At 46.7% G+C, this 14757-nt stretch overlaps 1 protein-coding gene across 7 annotated transcripts in view; it reads left to right on the forward strand.

The window, feature by feature from the left end:
- Window positions 1-14757, forward strand: part of SEPTIN2 (septin 2) — a 125786-nt gene that overhangs the window by 77327 nt on the left and 33702 nt on the right. For all 7 annotated transcript variants that reach the window (XM_063915822.1, XM_063915818.1, XM_063915821.1 and 4 more), the window contains exons 4-7: window positions 11779-11865; window positions 12260-12383; window positions 13213-13347; window positions 13580-13697. In XM_063915822.1, the coding sequence (XP_063771892.1) occupies window positions 11779-11865; window positions 12260-12383; window positions 13213-13347; window positions 13580-13697 (464 nt within the window). The remainder of the gene's footprint in view (window positions 1-11778; window positions 11866-12259; window positions 12384-13212; window positions 13348-13579; window positions 13698-14757) is intronic.

The following is a 14757-nucleotide window of genomic DNA, read 5'->3' on the forward strand; positions in this document are numbered from 1 at the left end:
GCCTTTTGTTCCCCCGCAGCAAAAGAAAACTCCACAATATCAGATGCAGTCCTTTCGGTCGCATAAGTCCAGAAGAGGTCGGGGCTCATCTTTCCTCGCCAGAGGTAAGGGTAGAGGAAAGAGAGCTTCTGCTCCGGCTAGTTCCAAGGAGCCGGGAGTGGACAACTGGGAAGCAGACTTACTCAGCAGACACGATCTCCATCCAGGAGAGTGGGGACTTCATCAAGACGTTTTTTACAGAGATAACAAGTCCTTGGGGAATTCCTCACATAGACATGATGGCGTCACGCCTCAACAAGAAGCTTTGGAGGTATTGTGCCAGGTCAAGGGACCCTCAGGCAGTAGCGGTGGACGCCCTGGTGACACCTTGGGTGTTTCAGTCGGTCTATGTGTTCCCCCCTCTTCCTCTCATCTCAAAAATATTGAGAATCATAAGACAAAAAAGAGTGAGAACAATCCTCATTGTTCCAGATTGGCCTTCGAAGGGCCTGGTATTCAGATCTTCAGGAGATGCTCACAGAAGATCCATGGCCTCTTCCTCTCAGGGAGGACCTGTTACAACAGGGGCCCTGCGTGTTCCAAGACTTACCGCGGTTACATTTGACGGCATGGCGGTTGAACACCGAATCCTAGCTGGGAAAGGTATTCCGGAGGAGGTCATCCCTACTCTGATAAAGGCTAGGAAGGAGGTGACGGCAAAACATTATCACCGTATCTGGAGGAAGTATGTTTCTTGGTGTGAAGCCAAGAATGCTCCCACGGAAGATTTCCATCTGGGACGTTTTCTCCACTTTCTACAGACTGGAGTGGATATGGGCCTAAAATTAGGCTCCATTAAGGTACAGATTTCGGCCCTATCTGTTTTCTTTCAGAAGGAATTGGCTTCTCTCCCAGAAGTCCAGACTTTTCTAAAGGGAGTGCTGCACATCCAGCCTCCTTTTGTGCCCCCACTGGCAACCTGAGACCTTAACGTGGTGTTACGGTTCCTGAAGTCTCACTGGTTTTAACCTCTTCAAACGGTTGAATTGAAATTTCTTACTTGGAAGGTGGTCATGTTGTTGGCCTTGGCATCTGCAAGGCGGGTGTCCGAATTGGCAGCCTTGTCTCACAAGAGCCCCTATTTGACCTTCCATGTGGATAGAGCAGAGTTGAGGACTCGTCCTCAATTTTTGCCTAAGGTGGTTTCTTCATTTCATATGAACCAACCTATTGTGGTGCCTGTGGCTACGGGTGACTTGGAGGATTCCAAGTCCCTGGATGTAGTCAGGTCCTTAAAAATCTATGTAGCCAGGACGGCTCGAGTTAGGAAAACAGAAGCACTGTTTGTCCTGTATGCAGCCAACAAAGTTGGCGCTCCTGCTTCGAAGCAGACTATTGCTCGCTGGATCTGTAACACGATTCAGCAGGCTCATTCTACGGCGGGATTGCCGTTAACAAATTCAGTAAAGGCCCATTCCACTAGGAAGGTGGCCTCTTCTTCTTGGGCGCTGCCCGAGGTGTCTCGGCATTGCAACTTTGCCGAGCAGCTACTTGGTCAGGTTCAAACACTTTTGCGAAGTTCTACAAGTTTGATACCTTGGCTGAGGAGGACCTCATGTTTGCTCAATCGGTGCTGCAGAGTCATCCGCACTCTCCCGCCCGGTCTGGAGCTTTGGTATAATCCCCATGGTCCTTACGGAGTCCCCAGCATCCTCTAGGACGTAAGAGAAAATAAGATTTTAAACCTACCGGTAAATCTTTTTCTCTAACGTCCTAGTGGATGCTGGGGACTCCGTCAGGACCATGGGGATTAGCGGCTCCGCAGGAGACAGGGCACAAAAATAAAGCTTTAGGATCAGGTGGTGTGCACTGGCTCCTCCCCCTATGACCCTCCTCCAAGCCTCAGTTAGGTTTTTGTGCCCGTCCGAGCAGGGTGCAATCTAGGTGGCTCTCCTAAAGAGCTGCTTAGAAAAAGTTTTTAGGTTTTTTATTTTCAGTGAGTCCTGCTGGCAACAGGCTCACTGCATCGAGGGACTTAGGGGAGAGAAGTCAACTCACCTGCGTGCAGGATGGATTGGCTTCTTAGGCTACTGGACACCATTAGCTCCAGAGGGATCGAACACAGGCCCAGCCATGGAGTCCGGTCCCGGAGCCGCGCCGCCGACCCCCCTTGCAGATGCCGAAGATGGAAGAGGTCCAGAAGCAGGCGGCAGAAGACTTTTCAGTCTTCCTGAGGTAGCGCACAGCACTGCAGCTGTGCGCCATTGTTGTCAGCACACTTCACACAGCGGTCACGGAGGGTGCAGGGCGCTGGGGGGGCGCCCTGGGCAGCAATGTATAATACCTTTTTATGGCTAAAAAATACATCACATATAGCCCTTGAGGCTATATGGATGTATTTAACCCCTGCCAGATCTCACAAACTCCGGAGAAGAGCCCGCCGAAATAGGGGGCGGGGCTTATTCTCCTCAGCACACAGCGCCATTTTCCTGCTCAGCTCCGTTGTGAGGAAGGCTCCCAGGACTTTCCCCTGCACTGCACTACAGAAACAGGGTAAAACAGAGAGGGGGGGCACTTTTTTTGGCGATATTACTATATTTAAGCTGCTATAAGGATACAACACTTATATAGGGTTGTTCCCATATATATTATAGCGCTTGGGTGTGTGCTGGCAAACTCTCCCTCTGTCTCCCCAAAGGGCTAGTGGGGTTCTGTCTTCAATAGAGCATTCCCTGTGTGTCTGCTGTGTGTCGGTACGTGTGTGTCGACATGTATGAGGACGATGTTGGTGTGGAGGCAGAGCAATTGCCGGTAATGGTGATGTCACCCCCCAGGGAGTCGACACCGGAATGGATGGCTTTGTTTATGGAATTACGTGATAATGTCAGCACATTACAAAAATCAGTTGACGACATGAGACGGCCGGAAAACCAGTTAGTACCTGCCCAGGCGTCTCAGACACCGTCAGGGGCTGTAAAACGCCCTTTACCTCAGTCGGTCGACACAGACCCAGACACGGACACTGAATCTAGTGTCGACGGTGAAGAAACAAACGTATTTTCCAGTAGGGCCACACGTTATATGATCACGGCAATGAAGGAGGCTTTGCATATCTCTGATACTACAAGTACCACAAAAAGGGGTATTATGTGGGGGGTGAAAAAACTACCTGTAGTTTTTCCTGAATCAGAGGAATTGAATGATGTATGTGATGAAGCGTGGGTTAACCCAGATAGAAAAGTGCTAATTTCAAAAAAGTTATTGGCATTATACCCTTTCCCGCCAGAGGTTAGGGCGCGCTGGGAAACACCCCCTAAGGTGGATAAGGCGCTCACACGCTTATCAAAACAAGTGGCGTTACCGTCTCCTGATACGGCCGCCCTCAAGGATCCAGCTGATAGGAGGCTGAAAACTACCCTAAAAAGTATATACACACATACTGGTGTTATACTGCGACCAGCCATCGCCTCAGCCTGGATGTGCAGTGCTGGGGTGGTCTGGTCGGATTCCCTGACTGAAAATATTGATACCCTGGATAGGGACAGTATTTTACAGACTTTAGAGCAATTAAAGGATGCTTTTCTTTATATGCGAGATGCGCAGAGGGATATTTGCACTCTGGCATCGAGAGTAAGTGCGATGTCCATATCTGCCAGAAGAAGTTTATGGACACGACAGTGGTCAGGTGATGCGGATTCCAAACGGTATATGGAAGTATTGCCGTATAAAGGGGAGGAATTATTTGGCGTCGGTCTATCGGATTTGGTGGCCACGGCAACTGCCGGGAAATCCACCTTTTTACCTCAGACCCCCTCCCAACAGAAAAAGACACTATCTTTTCAGCCGCAGTCCTTTCGGTCCTATAAGAAGCGGGCAAAAGGACAGTCATATCTGCCCTGAGGCAGAGGAAAGGGTAAGAGAGGGCAGCAAGCAGCTCCTTCCCAGGAACAGAAGCCCTCCGCGGGTTCTGCAAAGCCCTCAGCATGACGCTGGGGCTTTACAAGCGGACTCAGGAACGGTGGGGGGTCGACTCAAGAATTTCAGCGCGCAGTGGGCTTGCTCACAGGTGGACCCCTGGATCCTGCAGGTAGTATCTCAGGGTTACAGGTTGGAATTCGAGAAGTCTCCCCCTCGCTGGTTCCTAAAGTCTGCTTTGCCAACGTCTCCCTCAGACAGGGCGACGGTATTGGAAGCCATTCACAAGCTGTTTTCTCAGCAGGTGATAGTCAAGGTACCCCTCCTACAACAGGAAAAGGGGTATTGCTCCACGCTATTTGTGGTACCGAAGCCGGACGGCTCGGTAAGACCTATTCTAAATCTGAAATCTTTGAACCTGTACATACAAAAATTCAAGTTCAAGATGGAATCACTCAGAGCAGTGATAGCGAATCTGGAAGAAGGGGACTTTATGGTGTCCCTGGACATAAAAGATGCTTACCTGCATGTCCCAATTTGCCCTTCACATCAAGGGTACCTCAGGTTCGTGGTGCAAAACTGTCATTATCAGTTTCAGACGCTGCCGTTTGGATTGTCCACGGCACCTCGGGTCTTTACCAAGGTAATGGCCGAAATGATGATTCTTCTGCGAAGAAGAGGCGTATTAATTATCCCTTACTTGGACGATCTCCTGATAAGGGCAAGGTCCAGAGAACAGCTGGAGGACGGAGTAGCACTAACCCAAGTAGTGCTGCAACAACACGGGTGGATTCTGAATTTTCCAAAATCTCAGTTGACCCCGACAACACGTCTGCTGTTCCTGGGAATGATTCTGGACACGGTTCAGAAAAAGGTGTTTCTTCCGGAGGAGAAAGCCAAGGAGTTATCCGAACTTGTCAGGAACCTCCTAAAACCAGGAAAAGTGTCTGTGCATCAATGCACAAGAGTCCTGGGAAAGATGGTGGCTTCTTACGAAGCAATCCCATTCGGCAGATTCCCCGCACAAACTTTTCAGTGGGATCTGCTGGACAAATGGTCCGGATCGCATCTGCAGATGCATCAGCGGATAACCTTATCGCCACGGACAAGGGTGTCTCTTCTGTGGTGGTTGCAGAGTGCTCATCTGTTAGAAGGCCGCAGATTCGGCATACAGGACTGGGTCCTGGTGACCACGGATGCCAGTCTGAGAGGCTGGGGAGCGGTCACACAGGGAAGAAACTTCCAGGGAGTATGGTCAAGCCTGGAGATGTCTCTTCACATAAATATACTGGAGCTAAGAGCGATTTACAATGCTCTAAGCCTGGCAAAACCCCTGCTTCAGGGTCAGCCGGTGTTGATCCAGTCGGACAACATCACGGCAGTCGCCCACGTAAACAGACAGGGCGGCACAAGAAGCAGGAGAGCAATGGCAGAAGCTGCAAGGATTCTTCGCTGGGCGGAAGATCATGTGATAGCACTGTCAGCAGTGTTCATTCCGGGAGTGGACAACTGGGAAGCAGACTTCCTCAGCAGACACGATCTACACCCGGGAGAGTGGGGACTTCATCCAGAAGTCTTCCACATGATTGTGAACCGTTGGGAAAAACCAAAGGTGGATATGATGGCGTCTCGCCTCAACAAAAAACTGGACAGGTATTGCGCCAGGTCAAGAGACCCTCAGGCAATAGCTGTGGACGCTCTGGTAACACCGTGGGTGTTCCAGTCAGTGTATGTGTTTCCTCCTCTGCCTCTCATACCCAAAGTACTGAGAATTATACGGCAAAGGGGAGTAAGAACGATACTCGTGGCTCCGGATTGGCCAAGAAGAACTTGGTACCCGGAACTTCAGGAGATGCTCACGGAAAATCCGTGGCCTCTACCTCTAAGACGGGACCTGATTCAGCAGGGACCGTGTCTATTCCAAGACTTACCGCGGCTGCGTTGACGGCGTGGCGGTTGAACGCCGAATTCTAAGGGAAAAAGGCATTCCAGAAGAGGTCATTCCTACACTGGTTAAAGCCAGGAAGGAGGTGACTGCACAACATTATCACCGCATTTGGAGAAAATATGTTGCGTGGTGTGAGGCCAGGAAGGCCCCCACGGAGGAATTTCAATTGGGTCGATTCCTACATTTCCTGCAAACAGGATTGTCTATGGGCCTCAAGTTGGGGTCCATTAAGGTTCAAATTTCGGCCCTGTCGATTTTCTTCCAGAAAGAATTGGCTTCAGTTCCTGAAGTCCAGACTTTTGTAAAAGGAGTACTACATATACAGCCCCCGGTTGTGCCCCCAGTGGCTCCGTGGGACCTTAATGTAGTTTTGGATTTTCTCAAATCCCATTGGTTTGAGCCACTCAAATCGGCGGATTTGAAATATCTTACATGGAAAGTAACCATGCTACTGGCCCTGGCTTCAGCCAGGAGAGTGTCAGAATTGGCGGCTTTATCGTATAAAAGCCCATATCTGATTTTCCATTCGGACAGGGCAGAACTGCGGACGCGTCCTCATTTTCTGCCTAAGGTGGTGTCAGCGTTTCACCTGAACCAGCCTATTGTGGTGCCTGCGGCTACTAGCGATTTGGAGGATTCCAAGTTGCTGGACGTTGTCAGGGCATTGAAAATATATATTTCAAGGACGGCTGGAGTCAGAAAATCTGACTCGCTGTTTATACTGTATGCACCCAACAAGCTGGGTGCTCCTGCTTCTAAGCAGACGATTGCTCGTTGGATTTGTAGCACAATTCAACTTGCACATTCTGTGGCAGGCCTGCCACAGCCTAAATCTGTCAAGGCCCATTCCACAAGGAAGGTGGGCTCATCCTGGGCGGCTGCCCGAGGGGTCTCGGCATTACAACTCTGCCGAGCAGCTACGTGGTCGGGGGAAAACACGTTTGTAAAATTCTACAAATTTGATACCCTGGCTAAAGAGGACCTGGAGTTCTCTCATTCGGTGCTGCAGAGTCATCCGCACTCTCCCGCCCGTTTGGGAGCTTTGGTATAATCCCCATGGTCCTGACGGAGTCCCCAGCATCCACTAGGACGTTAGAGAAAATAAGATTTTACTTACCGATAAATCTATTTCTCGTAGTCCGTAGTGGATGCTGGGCGCCCATCCCAAGTGCGGATTGTCTGCAATACTTGTACATAGTTATTGTTACAAAAAAATCGGGTTGTTCTTGTTGTGAGCCGTCTGTTCAGAGGCTCCTACGTTGTCATACTGTTAACTGGGTTCAGATCACAAGTTGTACGGTGTGATTGGTGTGGCTGGTATGAGTCTTACCCGGGATTCAAAATCCTTCCTTATTGTGTACGCTCGTCCGGGCACAGTATCCTAACTGAGGCTTGGAGGAGGGTCATAGGGGGAGGAGCCAGTGCACACCACCTGATCCTAAAGCTTTATTTTTGTGCCCTGTCTCCTGCGGAGCCGCTAATCCCCATGGTCCTGACGGAGTCCCCAGCATCCACTACGGACTACGAGAAATAGATTTATCGGTAAGTAAAATCTTATTTTCTCCTAGTCCGTAGAGAATGCTGGGCACCCGTCCCAGTGCGGACTAAATTCTGCAAGACTTGTATATAGTCATTGCTTACATAAGGGTTATGTTACAGTTTTGATCAGTCCCTGGCTGATGCTGTTTTGTTTCATACTGTTAACTGGTTCGTATGTTCCAAGTTGTACGGTGTGGATGGTGTGGGCTGGTATGTATCTTGCCCTTAGATTAACAAAAATCCTTTCCTCGTACTGTCCGTCTCCTCTGGGCACAGTTCTATAACTGAGGTCTGGATGAGGGGCATAGAGGGAGGAGCCAGTGCATACCCATCTAAAGTCTTTAGACTGCCCATGTCTCCTGCGGAGCCCATCAATACCCCATGGTCCTTACGGAGTCCCCAGCATCCTCTACGGACTAGGAGAAAAAGATTTACCGGTATGTTTAAAATCTTATTTTTTATTTGGTAATAATGTTTGAATAATTTCGAGAAACATTTCAGTTCTCTAAGGTACTTTTAAAGTTCTCCTTAAAGCAGGGAGTTCTTTTATTTCTTTTAAAAAATAAATATATATGAATCATCTTCCATTAGCTTTTGCAGTGACCTTGAGTATATTTGTAATGTTCAGGTTCCTTATCGTAAATAAATAAATGCTGTAGAGCTAGTCTACTCTTATCAACATTAATTGCAATGCAAGTTTAAAAGCATCAAATAATAGTGTGTATTCCGCAAAAAGTACAAAGTTGGTTCTACTATTTTAATGCCTGAACAGCCCATAGCTAATGTATATATGTACGTATGGTTTCTCATCTGTGCAATGTCAGTGTGGTTTGTAGTTTTCCCAAATACACTTGGTCCGTAGTCTAAAACTGCATAAACATGCAATTATGTTTCAACAAGATAATTTGTATATGTGTCCTGGATTCATGGTTTTGTGTACGGGTACTATAGTCTGGAAACTTGGGCATAAAGCAATTTTATCACTTCCCAGGTCTTTCATTTCTCCGTACCATTGTACACTTGTATAGCGCATTTATGTACTTCCCATATTGTGAGACAGGGGCGACCTTGCGCTTAATGTCAGTTGCCCTCTAATTGGCTGTGTCAACAGAACCGTAATCAAGATTGGAGCATGGTCAGAACACATATTCAAAATAGGAATATCTACTAGGGCTATAATTGGTGATGTTTCCTTAAAAAGAGATCATTTAGATTGTGACCGTTTTAGGGCGGTGGGAATCTTTCCCTTGGATGACACATCCTCCAAATATGACTTCAGTTTAAATTGCTGCGGCCAAATCATGCAGACCTAGAAGGAACCACCAGAGGAATTTAATAATGGATCTAGGACAAAGTAAAATCTGCACTTAAGCAACCAGCTTAAAGATAAAATATTTAATTGATCAGACAACCCATTACAATATAAAGTGTACTCACATATAGCAAATTGCATATGGTTATTTACTGAATTAACGCTAGCTCTTTGAATCGGCTAATGACATAATTAAAGTGAAAGAATAAATAAAACCTGCATACAAGCAAAATACTAAACCTAAAGAAAAGGAACAAGCCTCTAGAAGAACAGAGAAGGGTTAGGCTGCAAGGCAAATGTTTTTCCATCTCTAATGGTGTGTACACACGGTGAGATCCTTGCTATGCCTGATTTTCACTTTGCGATTTCCCCTGAACTCCCCGGAGCCCAGCACCACCGATTTTGACTAACGTTTCTTGAGATATGGACTATGTGTGCTTACGATTTTGGTTTATGTGAGATTTAATTGACATGTGAGATGAACTAGATAGTACACCGATCTAGCAAGGATTGACTTGCCTGCACAGTCTATCTATTCTTGTGATACTGACCTGGCGGGACCGCGCATCGGGAACGAATCGGGATCGCAAGTGGCATAACACCTTGCGATTTGCACTAACTTTTCTTGCAACTATGTAGTCAAAATTGAAAGAAAAAATCTCACCGTGTGTACACACCATTAGACTATTTTATACTCCATACTCCCTACGAAGGCACCTAACCCTCAATTTCTGCGACCCTGATTATTTCAGTGTCCTGTCCTCTGATGCAGCAATGTTTATATACCATGTACTTATCCTACATTGTCTTGTACTGTAAGTTGTTGTTGTTTTCTTGGTTTGCTCATTTGTTTATGTACTTTTGTTAGGCGCTGCTGGACATTTATGGCGCCATATAGATAAACGATAATAAGAATATGCGAGGGGTGTGCAATAAGTTTGCAGATGCACTAAAAGTATTCTATTTACAAACAAAGTGAACATTAAATGTTTTCAAAGTATTTTCCAGAGGAATCTATGTAAAGTTTCATGCGCTCAAACCACTTGTTGAAGCAGCTGGACCAGTCTGAAGCAGGTATGTCTTCTACATGCTGGGTGAAGGTCTCTACTGCAGCTACCAGTGATTCAAAACAAATCCCACACGTCTTGTGCTTGATTTGTGAGAAGAAGTCGCAGGGGGCCAGGTCTGGACTGCATGTTGGAGGACCAAGCTCCTGGATGCTTTCATGTGCTAAAAAAAATTCACCACTTTCCTGGACTTGTGAGCAGGTGCATTGTTGTGATGGGGAAGGGCACCACAAGCACAAGTTCTTGGACGGAGCCTGGAAATGGCCTCCAACACTTGTGACAGGTATTGGTTGACGTACCAGTTCCGAGCCAGTGATGGTGCACTGTTGCATGAGTGGTATGGTAGCTACATGACCAGTCTTGGCCACAAACACAGACCCCATCTGCATGGACGCTATGCGCTCACGCCGGAACCTCTGCGGCGGCGCACCTACAACTGCGGTCCACTGGGCCAACTGTTGTTTGGCCTCGGGATCAAAACAGTAGATCAAGGATTCATCACCACTGATGATCTCCCAGAGAGAGTTTGAGCGACCGCCATCAAACCTGGCCAAGTAACCCAAGCTTTCTTCTGCTCTCGAGTCAGCTGGTGGTGTACCGAGCATGCAGAAACCTTGCTCAGGCCAAGCTTTTCGTGGAGTATCAAGCAGATGGATCCCGATGAGATGCCTATCTCCTCCTTTAACTGAGCTATGGTTACTCTGGCGTCCACCTCAACTATGGCCTGCTCGGCAGCAATGTTGTCCTCGGTAATTGCAGGAACTGGTCGCCCGCAACGCTCCTAGACTTCTAGGGACCATCACCCATGCTGAAATTCTGCAAACTATTCAAACACAGTGGTTCCGTATGGTGCTTCCTCCCCAAAAGCAACTCGCAGTTGGTCAAATCTCTCCTACTGTCACGGACCACTGCTGTAGTCATAGAAGATCCAGTGGCCTCTACTGAGCTCCATAACTAGTTTGTGAAGGAAGTGAACATGCCGACTTCTTCGGTGTGCAGTGCTGCTTATACACTGTTCGGTACCTTGACATTTTGCAACAACGTTTAGAGATTATAGTTCATAACCAGTCAGATTGTGTCTACTGTACCAATGCATTGCACATACAGAACTTTATTGCACACCCCTCATATGAGTGGGCAAAATATTGTGTGAATAATGTATAACAAAGGGGTATTTTAAATACATAATCTTAACTTTAGGAGAGGTTCCGTACTGAGAAAAACACCAGTTAATGTTGATCATTGTAATTGATTAAGTAAAAAGCTATAGCTGGTTATAGCCTATGATGGTAATGTTAAGGGTTCCAGTCTGAAAATCCAGCATTCAGGATCCTGGTGTCATAATACAGACGCCTGGATCCTGATGTTGGGTGTTCTCCTGTTCTCCCCTACCCACTAACCCTAACTCTCCCTTCCCGCAGTTTAACCCTAACCTCCCCCCTAAGTGCTCGAACCTAACCATCCGCCAGTGGTACCTGGCCCTAAACCTAACCTGGGGCTATACTTACAGTTGGGATGTCAGCGTCTCTCTCCTGGCCCTTTCGGATTTCCAGTATTGGGACTCCAACGGGTGTCGGGATCTCAACAGCCGGCGTTCTGACTGCATCCCATCTTAAATAATTGATGTATGCACTCAGATATGCTCTTCCCTATATCTTTCTAACGACAAACCTAATCGAGATGCAGTGTATAGAGAAACTCAAGCCTCATTGGGACACAGATCACCCTCTCTTCTTATATATTTCTTCTACCTCCATCTGAGGGACACTACTTGACCATGCATTGTGGTCAGGGTTGAGCACCTAGTGCTCAATAGGTTAATTCAGTGTAATAGTATCTTTTTTTTATTATTGGGACTGCTTTTTTGGTGGTGTACGTTTCCATAATGCACATGCTGCCTAGTTGTTTGTGCAGGTGGTTTTATGCTGTTTCCATACACACATACATATGAACCTACTCTTATACTGTAAGTGGGTGTGTTTTATAATGTGTTATGTTTTGTTTTCTTCCTCTTTCAGGGGAATCTGGTTTGGGGAAATCTACTCTGATTAACAGCCTCTTCCTGACTGATTTGTATCCAGAACGTGTGGTGCCTGGTGCAGCAGGTGAGAGATTCTACAATTCATTCCATTTCTAAGCCTCGTGACAACCAACAATCGCAAACTTTGTACTGGTACATTCAGTAAATTTATGTAAATGATACCCATTTTTCACTGCCTTGAAAAACCCAGGTTTTTGCACATGTACGTGCGTCAACCTGGGTTTTTCGTCAGTGGAAAAGGGTCTGGATTAAGGGGCAGTGTAATCGGGTTACCTGGGTCATCCAAGGCATGGTTTTGCCTTGTAAGTGATTGCCCCTTTAGTAAAAAATGTCTGAGATCAGCCGGCATCCCAATCCTCCAACGATCTCGTACGCCATTACATCCCGCTCATAGTGTTAGAGAATATTTATCTGGTTCAGTTTATGCTGCTCACGTGCGCGGTCTGTGGTCTCTGTAGATAAGATTGAGCGTACAGTGGAGATTGAAGCATCCACAGTAGAAATAGAGGAAAGAGGTGTGAAGCTGCGACTTACTGTGGTTGATACTCCAGGCTATGGTGATGCCATGAATTGTGAGGACTGGTGAGTAAGACTTTTCTTTGAAAGCACAATTGCACTTGCGATGTAATCTTTGATCATTAAATCTCTGTCTGAAAATCTTTCACACAAATCAATTTTTCTCTCATTAAACTGTATTGGGAAATTACAGTGCAGATTTAGTTCAGTGATCACAAATAGGAACATTCCTAGCATTCATGAACTTCAGTTTTCTTATCTACCTGCCGGAGCTGGATGCTTTTAGCAGCCGTTGTTGATTTTACTGCAGCTTCTTTGTTAGTTTCAAAAGGTGAGCCATACAATAACAGCAACTGAAAAATAAGATCACAGGTCTCCAAGCGGGTGGTCTTCACTATGCCGAATGTCGGGATCCCGGCGCACAGTATACCGGTGCCGGAATCCCAACACCCGGCATACCGATATATAATCTCCCTCGTGGGGGTCCACGACCCACCTGGAGGGAGAATAAACGCGCCACTGTGCCCGCAGCGTGGCGAGCACAGTGAGCCCGCAAGGGGCTCATTTGCGCTCGCCACACTGTCGGTATGCCGGCGGTCGGGCTCCCACCGCCGGTATGCTGGTCGCCGGGAGCCCGGCCGCCGGTTATACCATACTACACCCCTCCAAGCAGCTAATAATAAACACGATGTATGTGACTATTCCAAATACAAGTATGACATCACAGGTAGACTTGTAGACCATACAAACCAGAGCCATACACCTTCCTGAATAAAAATGGTTCGTCAAATCAGCTGACCCAAACTACATTGCAATGAAAGTTTTATATGTAGGCTGCTAGTTCTGATCAATACATTGTCTCTGTGTAACTTCTTTTTGTCTCGACTAAATGCAGTTTCAAGCCCATCATTCGCTATGTGGATGACCAGTTTGAGCGATATCTTCATGACGAGAGCGGCTTGAACCGGCGACACATTGTAGATAACCGTGTCCACTGCTGCTTTTATTTCATCTCGCCCTTTGGCCATGGGTATGTGAAGGTCATATGATTTGCTCCCTTTCTGACATCCGCTGACACCAGGCACCTCTGTATAAATGAGCAGCTGTCCAGTCACGTCATAATGTAATCAGCGATGTCTGTTAACACAAATCTATATATTAATCAATGTTTTCAGAGTTATTTTAAATACACACAGAATTGACCTTTTTTTATCTATAGAATAATGTACAAGTGTATTGATGCAGTCGCTTGTGTGTTGCAGTTTAAAGCCCCTTGATGTACAGTTTATGAAGGCGTTACATAACCGGGTGAATATTGTTCCTGTGATCGCCAAAGCTGATACTTTAACTCTGAAGGAACGTGAAAGACTCAAGCGAAGAGTAAGAATTTGACAGATATTATGAACCAACTTTCTTGATGTGTCTCTTGGTCTCTTGGTATACATTTATAAAATAACATTGTTGCTCTAGAAGGAGATGTACTGCAATTGTTATATAAGTTGTGACACCAATAATGTACGCATATTCCACTATAGAGTGTGGTATGTTTTATCGACATTTAGGGGGCATTTCAATAGGTTGTTTTTTGTGCCTTTAAGGTTATGTTGCTGAGATCGAGCACCCATTACTTCGGATGCCCCCAAAAGCACCAAGTTTAGCTGCACAAACTTGCTAAACCCGACTAAAGTCCACGCTGCGGTACAAAAAGTGTTGTCACTTCGCACATTTCAGCTCACCATCTCAGGCTATTCGCACCTGAACAGAGGAGCAATCGAATTGCTCCGTCAGGCGCCAGCTACTGACAGCCACAAGGAAAACCAATTGAATTCGTCCCCTAGAATGTAAACATGTTCTGAATGTCGCCATTTACAATGTAGATAACTGTCCTAGGGCCTTATTCAGGATTGTTAGCATACCAAAAAAAGCACACTAATGGACAAAACCATGGGGGTCATTCTGAGTTGTTCGCTCGTTGCCGATTTTCGCACCGGAGCGATTAAGGCAAAAATGCGCATGCGCTAAGTATTTTAGCACAAAACTAAGTAGATTTACTCACGTCCGAACAAAGAATTTTCATTGTTGAAGTGATCGGAGTGTGATTGACAGGAAGTGGGTGTTTCTGGGCGGAAACTGACCGTTTTCTGGGAGTGTGCGGAAAAACGCAGGCATGCCAGGATAAAACGCGGGAGTGTCTGGAGAAACGGGGGAGTGGCTGGCCGAACGCAGGGCGTGTTTGTGACGTCAAACCAGGAACGAAACAGGCTGAGCTGATCACAGTGTAGGAGTACATCTTGAGCTACTCAGAAACTGCTAAGAATTATTTAATAGCAATTCTGCTAATCTTTCATTCGCTATTCTGCTAAGCTAAGATACACTCCCAGAGGGCGGCGGCCTAGCGTGTGCAATGCTGCTAAAAGCAGCTAGCGAGCGAACAACTCGG

This window comes from Pseudophryne corroboree, chromosome 4, assembly GCF_028390025.1.
Source record: "Pseudophryne corroboree isolate aPseCor3 chromosome 4, aPseCor3.hap2, whole genome shotgun sequence".
In the NCBI taxonomy this organism is placed as follows: Eukaryota; Metazoa; Chordata; class Amphibia; order Anura; family Myobatrachidae; genus Pseudophryne; species Pseudophryne corroboree.